The 20423-nt window shown below is 38.7% G+C and overlaps 1 protein-coding gene across 4 annotated transcripts in view; it reads left to right on the top strand.

Moving 5' to 3' along the window:
- The window catches only part of Reps1 (RALBP1 associated Eps domain containing 1), a 67894-nt gene that overhangs the window by 21431 nt on the left and 26040 nt on the right, over positions 1 to 20423 (top strand). For all 4 annotated transcript variants that reach the window (XM_051164587.1, XM_051164586.1, XM_051164585.1 and 1 more), the window contains exons 2-8: positions 14270 to 14393; positions 16860 to 17056; positions 17185 to 17338; positions 17843 to 17967; positions 18486 to 18648; positions 18905 to 18968; positions 20053 to 20207. In XM_051164587.1, coding sequence (XP_051020544.1) covers positions 14270 to 14393; positions 16860 to 17056; positions 17185 to 17338; positions 17843 to 17967; positions 18486 to 18648; positions 18905 to 18968; positions 20053 to 20207 — 982 coding nt within the window. The remainder of the gene's footprint in view (positions 1 to 14269; positions 14394 to 16859; positions 17057 to 17184; positions 17339 to 17842; positions 17968 to 18485; positions 18649 to 18904; positions 18969 to 20052; positions 20208 to 20423) is intronic.

Raw genomic sequence — 20423 nt, 5'->3', positions numbered from 1 at the left:
GAAAATTTGTGGTTCTCTGTAGGTAGGCTTCCATGTAAATCAGGTTTGAAAACTAGTAAGTCTTCGTGCGAAGTACTGCTTTTTAATTAAAACAGCAGTAGCTTTGGCTTTTCACTTTGCTGTGTGCACTACAGTTCAGTGGATCATTTGTCTTTGGAGGTTTGGAAGGGCAGATGAAGAGCTGGTATGTGTAGACAGACATCTTTTGTTCCCTGGCATAACTGAGTGCAGTGCCCCCTTTTCACTCGTATAAATGTGCAAGTTTGGATAGGTTACTTGCTTTTACTGAGCGGTTTTCATAAACCATAGCATTTTCCAAATGTGAATACTGTTTGAAACTCAAGTTTTAATGGTTTGTAGTATTTTCCTAATTATTTTTATTTTTATGATTTTTTCTCCTGTTAAGGCTTTGTGGTGGGGACTGGGGGTGGGGAATGCTTCCTTAATGTAGCTAATACACAAATTATTTTAATTGGTAATATGAGACTTGGATTGAACTGCCAATAAACTTGAAAGGTAATCTTTCTTAACTTTCACATTATAGTCCTTATGTCTGAGGCTATCACAAGCATTTTATTTGTTTAGATAACCTTGTGACTGTGATTAGAACCGCTGAAGTACTTATTGGTCTGCATGTACCACTGCATGTACACTGCTTATGAGTTTATTGCCTAAAGCAAGTTGAGTTTATAGCTTAAAAATGTCAGGTTTTACTAAAGGGAGTCTTTGTTAATTACCTACTCCATCCACAAACTTTAATGTTTAATAGGTTGCCTTAGTCCTAGTTTCTGTTGATTGACTCAGTCAACACATTCTTTATGGTTCCTTTCCTTGAAGGGTAGAATAAAACCTGCTTTCCAAGTAGATGCTCCTAGGTCTCATAGCAGTATTATAATGCTGGGTTCTTTTTGGTGAATTTTTGTGATAATACCAATAGGGAATAAAAATATAATGTATTTGAACACTCTTAACTGAAAAGTTATAGAACACATTTATGGTTTTTAATTTTATTTTTAACCAAAACCAATTACATCCTTTGTCCCATCCCTCTTCTCCTCCCAACCTCTTCCAAGCCTCCAGCCCCACTCCCTCTCAAAGGCTTGGCCTCTTTTTCATTAATTAAACACATGTGGCTTTTGTAGGCATTAAGAGATAAATGCTGTTCTGGTTCCACGCAATTGCCTTTGTAAAATGAAGTCACCATTCACTTGGTACATCTGGTGTTATTGTTTGTCTTGTTTATTTTCAAGTTCACAGGTGAATGTAAATTTGTGTTCATGTCATTTTGTAGTGCCTATGTGTTGAGTAATGACTAGATTGATCTAATTAATATATGTATTTACTTGTACTTTTTATATGTTTTCTCATTTCTGTACTTGTCTCACATATAGCAAGAAATATCTGATGTGTTACCATCAAGCTGTAGTAATTTTTCTGACAAATTTCACACATTTTTGGTTTTGAGGTGGCCTATACAATAAAATGTGTATTTTATGTTATGTATTTTATTATATAGGTATATTTTGTATATATTATTTATTATATGTATATTATATATATTATGTATTATATAAAAATATATTATTTTACCTAAGGAGTTACTTTGGAACACTTGAAGAACTTATTTTTGATGAAGAAGGGATCTTGTTGAAAAATAAAATGAAGTAGAGAGGGATTTGAGAGAAAGATATACAGTAACAGAGCATGCAGCAAGAAAATGCTGACTTAGGTTTATATGTATGATGAGAAACTCATAGCAGGAGAAAACACAGAAGCGATGTAGTCTTGACCTGAGGTTGGGAATCAGAGATCACTTGAATTGAGTCAATAATGCAATAAGTAGTTAAAGGTTTTGGATAAGAGATGGAGTAAAGAGATGGGGTGTTTGCTCTAATGCAACTAGCAAGTACTTCAGAAGGGTTGGGCCAGTTGTATTTGCACTAGACTAGATTTTAAGAGGGAGTTGGCAATGAAGTTGGACACCATGGGAGAGTGAAAGTCACTCAGGAATGCAAACATAATCATCATGTCAGTAAATGACGTGGCTTATTTCCTGGATTGTGCTAAATTTAAAGGTCTTTGTTTTGTTTTAAGGTTTGTTTCTAGTTTTAGTTATGTGTATGTGTGTATCTTCATGTGGGAGTATGTCATATGTGAGTAGGAGGGCATCTGTTTCCATGGAGCTGGAGTTAAAGATGCTTGTGAGCCACCTAGTGCGAGGGCTGGGAACTGAACTCAGGTCCTCTAGAAGAGTAGCCAGCATTTTTAGCCGTTGAACCATTTCCCCTAGGCCCTGTATTGGTCTAAAGTAAGTTAGTGTTTCTTTTAAAACTGTGTGTCATTTTCTCTCTTAAGCTGGCTAGCACCCAAATAATTGAGACTGGACTAATATATTTGTTTAACATGCTTTAGGGCACAACAACTGACCAAAATAAGTCTGTATTAGCTCTCTAAATTAGTTAGGCTTCCTCTCAGCATAAATCCTGGAGATACTTGCACTTTATGGCTTTCTTTCCTCATGGACCTCTGTTCATGCCTGAATCCCCATTTCCTGTCTCTCTCCTCTCTCTTCTCCTCTGGCTGTCAGGAAGTCCAGCCCTATTCTCTCTCCTGCTCAGCAATTGGCTGTTAAGCTACTTTATTGGCTTATCAGGGACAATTGAGGAGTGAGGTTTAGACAGAATTGAGACAGGAGATTCTTAAAACAAGGATTGCAACCAGATGTGGGGGACACAAATTGGCATTTAAATCTTTACACAGTACACAATAACATTATGTCTATGAAAGTATTTTTAAATTTTTTTTAAAGATTTATTTATTATTATGTATATGGTGCTCTGCCTGCATGTGCACCTGCAGGCCAGAAGAGAGTGTCAGATCGCATTATAGATGGTTGTGAGCCACCATGTGGGTGCTGGGAATTGAACTCAGGACCTCTGGAGGAGCAATCAGTCCTCTTAACTGCTAAGCCATCTCTCTGTACACACCCCCAAAAGCATTTTTAAACAAGAAAATATTAGGGACCAGTGTGTCCTCAAAGCTAAAAACACTGTTTACAGCAAGAAAAGGAAGGCACTTCAGAACAACGTGGTGTTGGTATGTTTCCTATCTGCTTTGCCCTTCATTCAGTCTCCCTTGACCTGTTCCCTTTACAGCAATGCACTGCAGTGCAGTAGGTCATATATAGAAGTGTTTACAGGCTGGTGCATTGCGCACCTTTAATCCTGGTACTTGGGAGGCAGAGGCAGGTGGAACTCTATGAGTTTGAGGCCAGCCTCTGTGCAACAGTAACAAAAATAAAAAATACTCAACAAATCATGTGTAATCCAAATCACTTTGGACAGAACAAACAATGCTTATTTTCGTAAAATGTTTAACTTTTAATGAACTTGCTATATAATGTGGGTTGTGGGCACCACAGAAAATGGCTCCCCTCAGCACACATAACCATGTGCATAGAAAGTGCTGGAGCTTGCTTTGCATTCCAGTGTGGAGTGGCATGAGGGAGGCCAGAAGTAGTTTGTACAAGGAATGCAGGATCATATAATTATATAGCTAACTCAGATAATTCAAATGGAAGCACTTGGAGCTTTAAGAGGAAAAAAAGATTATTTGGTCATAGTGTTGGATGGGCAGGTTACAGGATGTTGTATAGTAACTTTTGGTCCGTTGGTCACTTGGGTGTCTTCCCTTGAGAAATATCTGTTAAGATCTATTGCCAACTTTTAGTTAGATTGATTTTTCCCATTAAGGTTTTATAGCTCTTCATATATTTGGGATGTTCCCCAACATTTTTCCTATTCTGAGAGTCATCTTTTCACTATTGATTGTTTTATTTGCTTGCAGATCTCCTTAGTTTAGCATGGTCTCATTTCTCTGGTTTTGCTTTTGTTCCCCCTATTGTCAGTGCCCTCTGAAATAATTGTTCATTCCAATGTCCTGAAGTATTTTCATGTTCTTATATTTAAGTCTTTAATTCATTTTGGGTTTATTGTTGTTGTTATTGTAAATGAGGATCAGACGGGTCTAGTTTTTCTACATGTGATGGCAAGCGTATGGAGAAAAGGGAGGCTTCCATCCTCTTGGTGCAAAAGCAAGTTAATACGAGATGGAAAACAGGACAGCTGGGTGTGGCAGCACAAGCCTGTAATCTTAGCAGTCAGGTTGAGGAAGGAGGGTGTAAGTTTGAGCCAGCCTGGGTTGCATAGTGAACTCAAAGTCATTTGGGATACACAACAAAACCTCATCTCAAAAAAGAGAGTTGGGCTGGGGAATAAAGTGTTCGCCATGCAGTCATCAGAACCTAGGTTTCATATTTGTGGGGCAAAGCCTAGATATGCTAGCAGATCCCTGGGGCTCACTGGTGTCAGCCTAACCTGCTTGGTTAGCTCCAGGGTAGACAGTGAGTGAGGAATGACATCTGAGATTGACCTTTGATTTCCACCACCACCAACCCCCCCCCCCACACACACACAAAGATCAGTCCCAACACATACACAGCAATCCCACTACTGAAGAAAAATTGAAGTATTTCAGAGACCTCTGCACTCCCATGCTTATTACAACACTATTCATAATAGCTAGGAAATGGAAACAACTGAAGTGTCATTTCATCACCTAATAATGATTTTTTTAAGTGGTACATATATGCACTAGAATACTCTTTAGCCATGTAAAAGAATGAAGCCCTTTCATTTGTGAGAGCAGGGGTGGAACTAAGAACCACTACGCTAAGAAAGATACATGCTTTGTGATTTTATTCACACACTAAATCCAAACAGCTGATTTTCAGAAGTTGAGGTTAGAATACTAGTTACCAGACATTGGGAGAATATGAAGGTGAGCCAGGGAAGGAGTTAGTTAGAAGTGAGAAGTTCTGGTGTGCTATGGCACCATAGAATAACCATGGTGAACTTTAATGTACTACATTTCCCAAAAAGTGAGAAGAAATGAGTTTTGAACATTTGCACCACACAGAAATGACAAACATTTGAGGAGATAGAAATATTTAGCTAGAGTTAAATATTGTATAATGCTAATATTTGTCAAAATACCCTTTTATGCCACTAGTATATACACTTGCTGTTTGTGTGTGGCTTTTTGGTTTTGTTTTGTATCAGCTACAAATAAATAAGCCAGTGGTTTCCTGAACTATAATCTCATCCCTCAGAAAGCTAAGACTACATGGTAGGGAGTTTAAGTCCAGTCTGCCTACATAGTGACAACCTATCTTAGAAGTACAGTAAAATAAGCCTACTTTTTAAAAAAGTATAGAAAAGCGAAGAATCATGATGGTGGGTAATGTTGGAAAGATATAACTTTAATAGGCAAATCTGGGTCAGAATATGATCTTGTGAAATTATAGAGGTAGGAATGATTGTCCCAGGTAAGAATGGGAAGGAAGATTGGAGCTATAGTACGGGAGCCTTGAACCCTAGCCTTAGACATTTGTCTTTTAAGATATAAAATTGCTTGGATCTGTACTTCAGGACTGTAATTTGGTAGTCTGTGCAGGAAAGGAGAGGGGCTACCATGGTGCTGACAAATCCAGATTGGCCTTGTTGGACATTGTGGTTGCTGGGAATGTACGTGGCCTTACCTGTTCTCTGGAATGTCATTTTTTGGACAGTAAGTTAACAGTAAGGTAGCCCCTGAGGTCATGGTGTTATGCTGAGAATTGCATGACAGGTGCAAGTAGGAAAGGCCTGAGGGGAAATCATGCTGGATACAGTGAGTACTGCAGGGGCTCTGGTGCAATGTGGTTGTGACCCACTGAAGAAACAAGGGAGAGCTTATTAGAATTCAAACTGGTGCACTAGTAGAAGATGAGGTGATGTGGACTTCAGAAATTACTATCCTGGTTACTGGTCGGCCATCTCAGTATCAAGTCATCTTGCCAGATTAGGTTTTATTGATGAGATCAGATGACTGATCTTATGTAAAGTTTATATGCAGTGATTCATCAGTGGCCTGATTTTTTTTTCTGAGAATCTATATTATTAGGCAGCTGAAATGCTCTAGGATAGTTCTGTAAGTTCAATAAGTAATTAACACATAGATATGATTATCTTATTATATACATATATAATATACAAAACTTGATCTTACCTTCCTTTTTCATCCGATCTCTACCTATTTGGTAGGGGCCATGAAATACATTGTTGTATTTTTGCCATTTTGCCAAAATGGAAACGTAGAGTAACCTAAATACACAGGTTTCAAAAAAGACATTTTTATTATTTTTAACTATGTGTATGCATGTGTGTCTGTGTTTGGGGCGGGTGCTGAGTGCAGAAACCCACAGAAGCCAGAGGAATCGTATCCCTTGGAGCTGGAGTTACAGGTGGTTACAAGCTACGACCTAACATGGGTGATGAGAATTGAACTTGGGTCCTCAGGTCCTCTGCAAAGGCAGTGCATGCTTTTAACTGGTAAGCCTTTTCTCCAGCCTACAAAAATACATGTATTTATCTTTATTTATGTGTTGGTCTGTTATTTGTGTATGCCACTTGTGTGTAGATACGTATAGGGCTCAAAAGGGTTTGTCAGGTCCCCTGGAGCTGGAGTTACTGGCAGTAGTGTATCACCAGACTTTGTTGCCAGGAACATTACTCAGGTCCTCAGCAAGAGTGGTGTGCACTTTTAACCACTGAGCAATCTCTCCAGGTCTCAGATACACACAGAAACACATGCACACACACGTGCGCACACACTCAATGGCATTATAGAGTAAAAATTTTTGAGTAGCAGCTGTTCTCTAAATACCTGGGCTTAGCAATTCATTACTTTTCTCACTTTACCAGTTTCACTACTCTGTTACTTCCTGGCGGCCATAGACATGTGTTCTCAGTGCCTGTTCTGTATTCTGGATAGGCCTTGAAATCACAATCCTCCCACCTAAACCTTTAGAGTTCTGGTTATAGAGTTCTGGGAAAGTATTGTAACATCACCTCTGACCTACCTCACTTTTAAACCTGATCATGGATTTTGTTTGAGGCAGGATCTCAAGTAGCTATGTAGCCAGAAATGATCTTGAACTTCTGATCTTCCTGCCACTGCCCCCCAAGTAATGGGATTACAGACCTGTAGAAGACATTGGATTTGTATAGTGATGTAGACTAAATACAGTTTCATGCATGCTAAACAAACATTTGGCCAACTGAGCTACATCTCCAGTCCTATGTTATGTTTCATTGTGTTAAAGTTTTTAATAAAATTTTATTTTGGAGAGAGTGTAACAGTTTCCTAAGTGATCCTATCTCAGCACTGGGGAGTTTCCAGGAATTCTTCATTCTGGTTTTTGAGTTTTGATGCTCACAGTTAACCCATACAGGAATTGGGCGTCTCTTTTCTCTTGTCTTTTCTTACCTCAAATAGGAAATACTTTGCAGCCAACATTTTTGTTCTTGTCATTCCCTGTACTCTTCCGTTCTGAGGATAGAAATAGAGCTTTCCTGGGCATGGCTGCTCCCCCATTGTCACAGTGCAAGCACGTGCAGGTGGAGTGGTAGAAGAAAGGCATAAATTTGACTGTCCCCTTGCTTGGGCCCTCTGGCCTTAGGAAAGTTGGTCAGTCTGGTGCTTTTCCTTCTCCGTGGGGTTATCATGTGAGTTCCAGTCTGGTGTCATTTTAATTTTACTTTGTGTTGTGGGTGTTTTGCCTGTGTGCATGTATGCATGCCTGGTGTTCAAAAGGGTCAAAAGAAGGCATAAGATCCACTGGACCTTGAGTTACAGGCAGTTGTGAGCCACCATGTGAGTCAATCTGGGACCACTGAAAGAGCAGCCAGTGCTCTTCTCTGCTAAGCCATCTCCCTGGATCCACTACTTCATTATTTTTAAGGACTGCATAGAAACTGTAGACTGTTGAGTATTAGCCTAGCCTTGTGTGTGCTCAAGGCATGGTAGACACTTCCATCCTTGTATTTGTACACATAGACATAAAAATGCTGCTTGAATGTTTTGCTTGGGACGATTCGGGGGAGTCATTATTAAAGAACTATCCTTATTTTGTGCAGTTTTAAAACTAAAACTCACGGCATACAAGGCATAGGATTACAACTAGAGACTGCTGCTAAGGGAAAAAAAAAATGGCAACAAGGGAGGTCCAATCTGTACAAAGAACAAAGCAAACAAACTAAACAGTAGTTTTCCATTCTGTGAGAGAAAAACATGCTGCTTTTTCTTAAAGACCTGTAATATATGTTTGTTGTATCACAATAGACTCAGTTGTGTTGCCTAAGCCACAAGTTCACAAAAGATAGACGATAATGGAAGTATATTACAAAAGGCTGTGCATCAAAAATTATAGTAAAATCCAGCTGGGGATATAGCTCGGTGATAACGTATGTGCTTAGTGTGCACAAAGCCCTGAGATCAGTCCCTACATACACATACACATAGTTATAATAAACTACATATTTGCTAGTGAGTAAACCCATGAGCTGTTAGGAAAGTGTAGTTTTTGAGAATGAGTCTCTAAAGTACCAGCTCTGTAAAGTCCACTGTGGCCAGGTGGTATATGAGAAGTGATTATATCTGTGTGTAGAACACCATTGAGTACAATCTCATGGGTTGTCCACAGCATCCAAATGAAGTAGTGTGTTATCTTCCTTAGTTTACATTTGCACACACACGGATGCACAGTCATGTCACTTAACTTGGAGTACTATGTGAGTGAACAAATTACCATTCTACTTCCACTCATCTTACAGATCTTCAAGTGAGCTAGTATACTTTATTTCCTTTTCCCCACCCCCAACACTAGTGACTACTTTTGTGAACAGAGCATTTATAACAGAAGCCAATTATAGACTGTATTAGGAGTGATGCTTTATTCTTCACACTTATTTATTGGTGTGGATGTGTGCTAACACACAAGCCGCAGCATGTAGTGATCAGAGGATAGCTTGTGGGAGTCCTTGGGATCAAACACAGATTATCAGACCTGACAACAATTGCCTTTATTGGCTGGGCTGGACTGGGCATTGACTTGCCTCTCTTCTCTCAGACCACACAACCAGTATTCTGTGCTACTTAGAAGGACATTATAATCAACCAAAAATTTTAGCACTAATATCAGCTGTTATGTGTTTAACATTAAATTACTTTTATTTGTGTATGTGTATTCCAGGTGCGAATCGCTGCAGCAAACTTGTGAAGGTCAGAGGACAGTTTGCAGAAATTAGGTCTCTGTTTCTAACCATGTCTTTACCCACTTTGGTAGCCTGTGCTCAGCTGGCTTTTTTCCTTTTTGCTTAGTCTGTGACCCCCAACTTACAGAATGGTACTGCCTACATTTAGGGTGGGGTTTTCCATTTCAGTTAGCTTAGTCTAGATAATCTCTCAAAGACAAGTCCAGAGGCTTGTCTCTTATATGATTCTAGATCTCATTAAGTTGACAGTCAATATTAATCATCACAGAAACCTATTTATTGGTGTAAAAAGGGCTTTGAGTTATGCATGATAAAGCCACAGACTGTGAGTGTATGTTTTTAAAACATGTTACTTATATGTGCATTTATACACGTATAGAAAAAAAATGGAAGAATATATGACAGAAATGGTTATGATGGGAATTGTAGAAACTTTGAATTTCTTAGCTTTAATTTATTTTCTCATGATCATGTAAGCTTTACAGTGTTAAAATAAAATAAAATAAAACTTAAAGGCTTACCCTTGGGTTTCCCAGAGAAGTTTGATATCTAAGGAATGAATCTGAGACTGTATCCAAAGAGTGCTCCTTGTGGTCAGGTACCCAGACACTGGAGGAGTAAACGGCCCACACGTTTGTGTGATTGTTATTTGGATAAAATTACTCTAGAGAAGAAATTCTAACAAGAGACTACCTTGAATGATGCTTAATTACTAAATAGCAAAAATGGGAAGTCATGAATGAATCTGTAGGAAATGGTCAAATAGCTGAGAACCCAACTTCTTTACAATAGCACAGAGGAAGCTGAGGCACCTGTGAGTTGAGTCCACAGTCATAGGTGAACTCTTTAACTCTTCATGGAGCACCTGATTGTTTAAGTGTTAAATACGACAGAGTGTAGAGAAAGAGTAACCATTGCTATTTTAGTTTATAAAGGTAAAGTTGAAAAACCAAACATTGCATTATTTTTAAGTTTAAGATTGTAGTTACAATTTTCTAAATATTATATTAGAAAGGCAATATACCATGACTAAAAGGAATTAATTCCAAGAATCAAAGCATGGCTCCATATTAGGACATTTGATAATTTACAATAGAATAGAGAAGAAACACAGTCTTGTGGTTTTCTTCCCAAAATACACATGGTAAAATTGTTGTTTATAGTTTTAGAACTAGGACAGCCCCCCCCCCCCCCCCCCCCCCCCCCCCCCCCCCCCCCCGTCAAAAGACAAACAAAACAAAACAAAAACTCCTAAGAGTGGAACTAGTTCAATAGCATAAGCTGCTGTGACAGGATGCTGACCAGAACCTCCACAAAGACCAGTAACAGCAATGGCTCCACTTTGGAGCAAGTCTATATGCAGAGCGCCTTCCAGAGTAAAATCTCAAGTGATTCTGACATTTTAAAGAATATTTAGAAAAACAAGTGACAGTAGCCCAAGAGGGAGGGGCATAAAGAAACAGGATTCGCCTACTCCTATTACACAGTTAAGTCTTATCAAGCTCAGAGAATTAGAAGACTGGTGGAGGGCAGCTGTATAACGAGTCCAGAACACATGCAACATGGCTTTTCAAGTTACTGCAGAAATGATAGTTTTTCAATAAATAGGTGATTTTTTTTAGGAGGACTGAGTAACTTGCTTTTCATTTCAAAAACAAACTCTAGTTTAGCCAGACATATATTTTCGGTATGGCAACCCAAAAGCTAGAAAACAGAAGAAATGATAAATCGCGTAAAAGTGCTAACATTCTGTGCCCAGGAGGACTACATGCACAGGTGATATGTACCGGCTCCTGCTTGAGTCTTCAGCTCTATCCACTGAAACTTCTCTCCTCTCACCTTCCCTCTTCAGTTAGCCTTTCGTTCTGTTCCTGCTGGAGTAGCAGCCGTTTTAATGAGACATGATTGATGCTAAGTAAATATCATTGAATGGGATTAATTCCACAACCGTTTGGAGATCAATAACTGTAGTATAATAAAATTTATTAAAATGATGCTGAAGACTGTTGGGAATCAGGAAAGGATGTCAGGAAGTAGCTTTCAACTGTAAGCTTTAATACATAGAAGTTAAAACAGCAGTGGGTTTTGGCTTCTTATATATACAGGTCATACAGTGTATTTTGACCTTTTGCTCCCAATTATGCTTCCATTTGCTTCTCAGTGCAGAACCATCCAGCACTGCACGTCAACCGAATAAGAACCATACCCTTCACACTGAGTCTCCCGTTTCCTCAGTCGCCATCGGCAGCTCACAGTTCCTCAGTCAGAGTGAGGCTCATGGAGCCCTTCCTGCTCCATGTAGGATGCGGACTGGGTTGCTAGTGTTCAGTTAGCCACAGTTGCTGTGTCCTCGTGAGAGAAGTAGTCCTGCCATGTCTAGAAGACTCTTTGCCCTAATCCTCTCTGACCTTTAGCTCTTCCTGCCGCTCTTCTGTGTGGTGCCTGAGCCTTGGGGAGGGGCTGTGCTATAGATGCTGTGTTTGTGTCAGAGCAACTCATTTACTCGCCATGCTTTGACCACTTGTGGCATTGTATAAAGAAACCCTGAGGTCTGAGAGCTGCAGTAATTTACAGTTAAAAAGGTAGGACTTAAAAGAGGGCATTTTGATCCGACAAGCACATAGCATAACAATAGATTCATCTCTAGGGCCTGGGAACTCCCAGCCATGGCTTCTTGCCCCGATTTACAGTATCAGACAGGTTTTCTCCTGTTGAGGGGCCTTAAATACAATGAAAAGCAGTTGGCTACCTCATAATTTATAATGTTCGTGACACTATTGCACCTATGGCCATCTCTTGCCACTCTGGTCATTACTGCAACTCACAGGATTCACACCTGTGTAGGATTGTTAATGAGTCATCCTCCCAACACCACCATCCTGCACAGCACCTTTCAGAAACATGAGAGTTAGCCAACAAGAAGGAAGCTTCCAGTCAGTACCCTGTGGATTTAATCTCTGTGTGTCCTGTTACCAGTATATGTCTTCAGGAATAGGGCTTAGCATCAAGTTCTGGGACAACCAGGAGCAATATCCTGTATTGGGTTTTTTTTTCTTGGTGGGGGAGGGAGGGGGCAAAAGATGGTCTCTGGGACACCCCTTACCACCAGCTCCTGGAAAGGGAAACAACACATGGCACTGAGCTTTTTAATTTGCCAACCTATGGCTTCTAGAAAGAGTATAATCCCCTTTGTAGGGTTACTTCAATTAAATTCTTTTATATGGAAATAAATATATATACTTATGGAAACTATATATATATATAGTTGCAGGGTCCCGTGCAAGAGTGGCATATATATATATGAAGCTGATTAAATAGTAGGTTTTCCTAGGGCTTTTTCAGATATCCTTAACATTAGTTATCCTTCCCACTCTGCCCTTTCCTGTCCTCCACTCACCCCCTCCGTACATAAACCTCCCCATTACTCCTCCTTTCTTGTTCCATTTGTCTGTGTGTTCCCCTCCCTTGAGATCCTGGCTTTCTTGAACTCTATTCTGAGTATCTTCCCCTGAAAGTCAGGAAATGACTGTGATCTTTTTTAGGTCTTTCTCTTCTGACTTTAACTGGAATCTTTTAGATGATTTGTTTTATAAGTGAAAGTATATAAGATGTGTAATGATTCCCAAAGAGGCATTTAGGTGGTCAGAAAAAGGAGTGAATTAGGACAATGATCACACTAAAACTGTGGTTTCCTTTGCTAATTTTGCATTTTTCCTCGTCCTTTTCTAGTGGTCCCATCTGCCACTCTAAATTCCCTTTGCCCGTTTACATTCCCTCAGGAGTGCATACCCCTTAGTGGTAGAGCTAAGAATTTTCTTCCAGTTTTAATGACTCAAAAAACACTAACTCCTTTTTTTCCTTTCATTTCATACAGTTACTGTTGTGATACTACTTAACCACTAATATTCTTTTTTTTTCTGCAGTTCTGTAAACAATTTCTTTAGACTTAATACCACAACACCTTAACCATATGTTACCTTTATATGAATATTTCAAGTAACAGAAAATGATTGACCTGATTAAACATATAAGAATTTGTACTGGTGGTGAAGATGAGACAATAGACTAGGTGCTTATTTTAAGATGAGTTCATTTTTCTGTATATTAGACCCTACTTCATCTTCTTGAGACATGATTTCATCTCATAATCTGAAATTCTCCTTGCCTTGTAGTTGCCAGTCTGGAGACAATAGTTGAATGACTGTAGCAACCAATGTGGATTCTTGATTACTTCCAAGTTTTAAGGAAAAGGAATATGGTCATATTAAATACAACTAAGAAAATCATAAGAAGGAAAAATCTCTTATCTCAACTAACAGATTAGTTGATAGAAATTTGGTAGTTTTCAAATTCATTTTTTGTTTGTTTGTTTGTTTGTTTGGTTGGTTGGTTGTTTTTTTTTTTTTTTTTTTTTTTTTTTTTTTTGGTTTTTCGAGACAGGGTTTCTCTGTGTAGCCTTAGCCATCCTGGACTCACTTTGTAGACCAGGCTGGCCTCGAACTCACAGCGATCCGCCTGCCTCTGCCTCCCGAGTGCTGGGATTTCAAATTCATTTTTATGCAGTTAATTATGTAGCGTGACTTCCCCCTAAACACTGTATCCTTAGCATTGTCTTTCATGTTATACCCTTTATGATTACAATTTTTAGTGGCCACATACTAGTCTATTGCATATTACTTTTGATAGAAGTGTAGATGGCATCCTGTTTCTTTAAACACAACGCTTAAGGATAAAGAGTTGTTTTCCTTTGGTACTTTGAGATTGGAACTCATAGCCTAAGATTGACCTGAAACTCAGTATACAGCTGAGTAGGACCTTCAGGTCTTTATTCTCCTGCCCCCACCTTCCAGGTACTGGGAACACATGCTTGGACCACCTACACCCAGCTAGGGAAAAACAATAACTCTATTAAAATTATGCACAGCTTTTGACCTCATTACTATAAAACCAGTGCCTATTGTTTTTAAATATGACTATGAAACTGGAAGGAATTGGTTGCTGCTTGAGATAGTAGGGAAATATTTCAGAGTATTAGAAACAAATAGGATAATTACTATTGGACAAAGAATTCTTGCTATAGATCTTAATGTTGTTAATACTGTATTCTCTTGTAGATCATGGAGCTCTGTGGTGCCACACGACTTGGTTATTTTGGAAGAAGTCAGTTCTACATTGCTTTGAAGCTTGTAGCTGTTGCCCAGTCTGGGTTCCCATTAAGAGTAGAAAGTATAAACACAGGTAAATATGCAATATAGGAGTAACCAAAATGGTACTATTTTTCTAATTACAGATGAAGCCAAAGTCAGTGTACTTACGAGTCTTTCTGATACTATAATGGCCTTTGTAACTTTGAAGTGTTATGACTTATTATTAATATGTGAAAATACTAGAAAAGCATGTCAATATTTATCTGTTATGCTGAGAATACGCTTAACCTGCCAATGTATGATGTGCTTTTTAAATTTTAGTTTCAGTTTTATTTATATGTATGAATGTTTGGCCTGCATGTATGTCCATGCACCACATGTGTGTCTGGTGCCTGTGGAGGTCTGAAGATGGTGTTGGATCACCTAGACGTGGAGTTAAGGATAGTTTTGAGCCACCATGTAGGTCCTGGGAATTGAAACAGGGTCCCGTGCAAGAGTGGCAAGTGTTCTTAATTGTTGAGCTGTCTTCCAACCTCTATCTTCCAGATTCCTCCATGATCCATATTTGTTAACAATGGTAAAATGACTGTTTTTCAGTGTTGACTAAAATGTGCCTAAAAAGAATTTAGGTAAATACTTTTAGAAAGGTAAATGATAAATAGTAACCTCTATGTATAGCTTCCTTATTTTTCTACTGTGTGTGTGTGTGTGTGAGAGAGAGAGAGAGAGAGAGAGAGAGAGAGAGAGAGAGAGAGAGAGAGAGAGAGAGAGAGAACACACTAGGGCCTTACCTATGCCAGTCAAGTATTTTCTCAGTGGACTATAACCCTAGTCCTCATTTTGTTTTGAGACAGGGTCTCACTAAGTTGCTCAGGATGGCCACGAACTTATTCTGTAGCCTGAGTTTGCTGCTTTTCTGTCTCAACATCCCAACTAGCTGGAATTATATGACTGAGCCACCCAGCTTTTCTTATTTTACATTGCTGGTGTTTTATTTAGAAAAACTCCATTTTAATGTGGAAAGTATTAACAAAACTCTGGTTAGGGAGTTGGCAAGATGACTTTTTAGCCACTAAAGGTTTTGACAACCTGTTAAAGACCATTGGGTCTACATTGTAGAAGGAACAAACAGACTTCTATAAAGTGTCCTTTGACCTCCACATTTGCACTATGATGCTCATGTGCATGTAGAGGCACACGTGCTGCACACATGGATGGCGGAGGGGAAAAGGAGGAAAGGAGAGGGGGGAGAAAATTAAAAAGTAAATGTTTTTTAAAAAAAGAGCAAAGCCAAACCATTCTGGTTAATAGAAATAATATTAAAGAAGTATTGGCAGACTGGAACTTCATTTGCCTACCTTAGAAGTTTGCCTTGATAATTCATTTTTTTCTGCTATTAGAGGCTTTTTGATAGAAAAGAAAATAGACATTCTATAAAGAGATATGCCCAAGAGTAGTTTTATGCTTTCCATGGAGAAAGGGGAAAAGAGAAAGTAAGAATTTATGTACTATTCAGCTACTTTAGTCAGTCTTACTGTGTAGGCTGGGCTGGCTTCAAACTCAGGACCTGCAACTCCTATCTGCTGAGATGACAGGTGCTTACTAACAGGCTGAGGAAACCCCTGTAATATTATAGCTTAGCCGCTATCACCTGGAAGTTTTCGCTATGATCCTCTGGCTTACCACCTTCTACTTTCATTGAAAACTTAAGTTTTTCTCTGAGAATTTTGGATTCTTCACACACACACACTAGACATGCTTAGCAGTATTATTCCTTCAGGTGGGGTTCTATAAAGAAGCAAAGAGCCATGTCAAGCTTGAGAGGTATACATCTTTAATCCTTCCACTCCGGAAGCAGAGACAGGAGGTTTCTGTAAGTTCAAGGCAAGCCTGGTCTACCTAGCAAGCAAGTTCTAGGCCATCCAGGACTACATAGTGAGACCCTGTCTCAATAAAATGAAATGAAAATGAAATAATAAACTGAGATGAAACCAATTATACTGGCCAAAAGTACACTTTACTCTGAAAATGTAGTTTGTACTGCTCTAAAGAATGAGCTGTGATTAGCCTTCAGACACTCCATCAGCTTTTTGTCCTCTATTCAAAAATTTTGGAGAATATTGGCAGTAACAGAGTAATAAGCCAGACTGAAATGGGTAGATAGAATGCCATGCACTCAGCTGGGCATGGTGGTGGGCCCACAAGGAATTTTCATCTAAGTTAAGCTACGCTCAGAATAACCTGTCCTTTAGTCTGGGCTATAACATCTTACTTAAAACACCTAGTACCATTAAGAGCAGCCCAAGTTCAGCAGTCTCAGAACCTCAGGTTCTTTGTAAGTGGGAACTTTGCAGGATTGATGCAGTTATTACACTTACACACACACACACACACACACACAGACACACACACACTCGATAGACATTTAAGAGATGGCTGCTTATAAAGTCCATGAAAATATTCCAGATTTTTTGGTAGACCCTGAAACTTGAAACACTTGGTCCCAAGTATTTCAGGTAAGAAATACTGAACATGTAATCATTTCTGTGGTTAACAGTAAAGGATCTTCCTCTTCCACGATTTGTCGCTTCAAAGAATGAACAAGAATCTCGCCTTGCAGCCTCATATTCTTCAGATTCTGAAAACCAGGGCTCTTACTCTGGTGTGATTCCCCCTCCTCCTGGCAGGGGCCAAGTTAAGAAGGGATCTGGAAGCCATGATGCGGTTCAGCCTCGTCCATCTGCAGATCAGCAGGTAGTTACACGTATGTAATTGTCATCAGCCAATGTCCTGAGGGTGGTTTACTTACAAACATTTGTTGGTATTTGATAATTAAAATGTCATCTCAAAATGAAAAAATTTAAAGAACATTTTCCCCCTAGGAACCTGCATCTCCAGTAGTTTCACCCCAGCAGTCCCCACCAACTTCTCCGCACACATGGAGGAAGCACAGCCGCCATCCCAGTGGGGGGAACAGCGAGAGACCTCTTGCAGGACCAGGGCCATTCTGGTCTCCTTTTGGTGACGCACAATCAGGTATTTAGACATTCTTTAGAAATACTGTGTTTTTAACTTTGTAAATTAAAGGAAAACCATAACATTTCCCTAAGAATTATTCCCAATTCATTCTTTCTTATAGATTAAATTAAATGGGGGCTGATTCAATTATGAAGTTTATAGGTAGGTTTATAGGTAGGAAGGTTATAGGTAGACACATAATGTTGAAAAGTAGCAGTTATATTTGTGACATTTAGGCAAAAGCTTATGGGTTCCAGATACTCTGATGGTAAAATGGATAATTACTCCCTACACTACTGTATATGTAGAGATTTTAATATTGACAAGGAAAGCACGACATGAATAAAAAGCTTAAAATGAAATATTTTTAATTGAGCAGAAAGGATTCTGTTTCTCTAAAATAAGAGAGCAAATGAAACTATCTCAATATATACATGATTGTTCATTGTAACCCTAAGTCAAACCTGATAACTTCTTGTCTCTTCACATGTGAGTCAGTGTGGTCATCCATTTTCCTTTTAGGCTCTTCTGCTGGCGATGCGGTGTGGTCTGGCCATTCTCCCCCTCCACCTCAAGAAAACTGGGTCAGTTTTGCCGATGCTCCACCAACCAGTACTCTTTTAACCATGCATCCTGCTTCTGTCCAGGTGTGACATTTTATTGGAATTGCATTTTTATTTGCTTCATTCAAAATATCACTGCAATCATTGTTTTTATATTTTGCTGTTGCAGATTTTGCAAATGCAAGTTCATTCTTATTATGAACAAATTGAGAACTCTGCTTTGTGGTGTCTCTTCAAGTCTGTCACGCATGGAATGTCTCACTAAGTTTTAGCTGATTTTCTTTCTGTTACTAATTTTCTAGTGAAGTTTTAAAAGATTTCTACATCTGAGATTTCTATATATTTGCTTGGCTTTCTTAGCACATTTTTCATAACTTTCTGTTGCTTACATAAATGCTATCATTCTACACATGTATCTAATCACTGTGCAAAAGCATATCCAATAACCTGGCCATAACAACATGTTGTTTGCTGATAACTTCTTAACTTTTAAATACTCTGAAAAAAGTAAATTTTGCTTTCACACAAAAATAACATAGCAATCTTGGTCCATATAAGCATATAGATAGAAACTGTACTGAGGAAAAAATGTTTCATTACAGGACCAGACAACAGTACGAACTGTAGCCTCAGCTACAACTGCCAATGAAATTCGTAGGCAATCCAGTAGTTATGATGATCCCTGGAAAATAACAGATGAACAAAGACAGTATTATGTAAATCAGTTTAAAACCATTCAGCCTGATCTAAACGGATTTATTCCAGGTGAGTCGTTGAAAACAGAAGTTCTTCTAGATGGGCTAGGAAAATGTCTCAATTTCATTATCTCACAGACATTGTTTTGTTGATTCTAGATTTTAATTACTTGCTCACATTAAAAGGACTTTATAGTCACTGGGAAACAAAACATTACATATTTTACATTATAATGTTACCTTTTCCCCAGCCTAAGACCATTACCTCCTATTCTTGGAGCTGTGTGTTCAAAATAACATTAAACAAAATTGTTTTAATATTTCAGGATCTGCAGCTAAAGAGTTTTTTACAAAATCAAAACTTCCTATTCTTGAACTTTCTCATATTTGGTAAGTATACCAGTTGGTTCATGTGGGTTGTTTCAAATGAACTTCTGGCACCTTAAAACTTTAGAACCTTCAAACTAGGACTAGACTTGACATTCTTTAGGTGCCGTTGGAGAACCCAGTGTGGCCAAGGACAATGAGCATCTCTTTCTTGGAAAGAAATAAATGAGACTAGTTAGAGAAATTCCTGTGAACTAAAACTAAAACTGTGTTGGCTTCCTCCTATTCCAGTGTCCTGCATGGAAAAACTGTTACTTTGCCTGTGTCAATTTCTCCTGGTTTTCATCAAGTTTATATCTAGCTAAGAAATAAGAACAATGCTTAGCTCTCATGGTAAACATAGTCTAAGACTCTTGGGACAGCTGCCACATAATTGGAATTAGTCCTTGGAACACAAATTATAACCAACCACAAATACCTTTAAAAAATGGAATGATCACATAAACTTTATTTCTACTTTATATCATTATTCTTCTCTGAGGCCAGGCATAGTGGTGTAGGCTTTGTAATTGCAGCTTTCATTAGGAGGAGATGGGACTATTGTGAGTTTAACATCAGTCAGGGCTATATAGTGAAACTTTGTCTCAAAAATTAAAACACATATACACATGGGTTCGGTACAGGGGACAAGGACAACAGGGCAGAGGCCGTATTTCCTATTAAATGTTAGCCAGTCTATCTTCTTAAAGTTTAAAACTGCTGAACTTTGATAATAAAAAGGGAGTTTTAAATAATTTCCATGTTTGTTTAATATCTGTTATTTGAACTAAACTCTATTAATAAGATATATAGGAGTTAAAGGTTATATTTTGATGACTTTAATTTTGTAGTATATTTTTCCTGTTTACTTTGAGAATGTTAAGCATGTAGAGGTGTTGAAAGGATCATTCCATGAGCATTCAGATGCCTATCACATTGATTCTATTACAATTTTGATATATTTGCTTTGTTATACCTCTTTGCACCATGGGATTTTACAAATTAATGATTTTTTAAAACTTCCTTGTCAAAGAAATATTTTATCTTCTTTTCTTGATAAATGAGGGGCTCCAAAGCAAACTGTGGTGATGGTGGGTTTGCCTTCCAGGGAACTCTCAGACTTTGATAAAGATGGCGCATTGACACTGGATGAGTTTTGTGCTGCTTTTCATCTGGTGGTCGCTAGAAAAAATGGCTATGACTTACCAGAAAAACTCCCTGAAAGCCTGATGCCCAAGCTGATTGATTTGGAAGATTCAGCAGGTGAGATTGGTAGCCACTGAGAGCTGGTTGTATGCTTTGATGAATACATGGTACCTCATTTTGAAAAGGAAATCAAGATAGATGGTAAAGTGAAGTTGAGTAGCTTAAGCCTTTTTGTCAAGAACCCAGACTTGGTCAAGCAGAGTAATGCGCGCCTTTAACCCTGTCCTCGTGCTCGAGCGCCAGCTCTCTGAGTTTAGGCCACGCTGGCCTACA

This window comes from Acomys russatus, chromosome 21, assembly GCF_903995435.1.
Source record: "Acomys russatus chromosome 21, mAcoRus1.1, whole genome shotgun sequence".
NCBI classification, from domain to species: Eukaryota; Metazoa; Chordata; class Mammalia; order Rodentia; family Muridae; genus Acomys; species Acomys russatus.
Note: the sequence above shows the minus strand (reverse complement) of the source record. Positions and strands in the feature narration are given on the sequence as shown.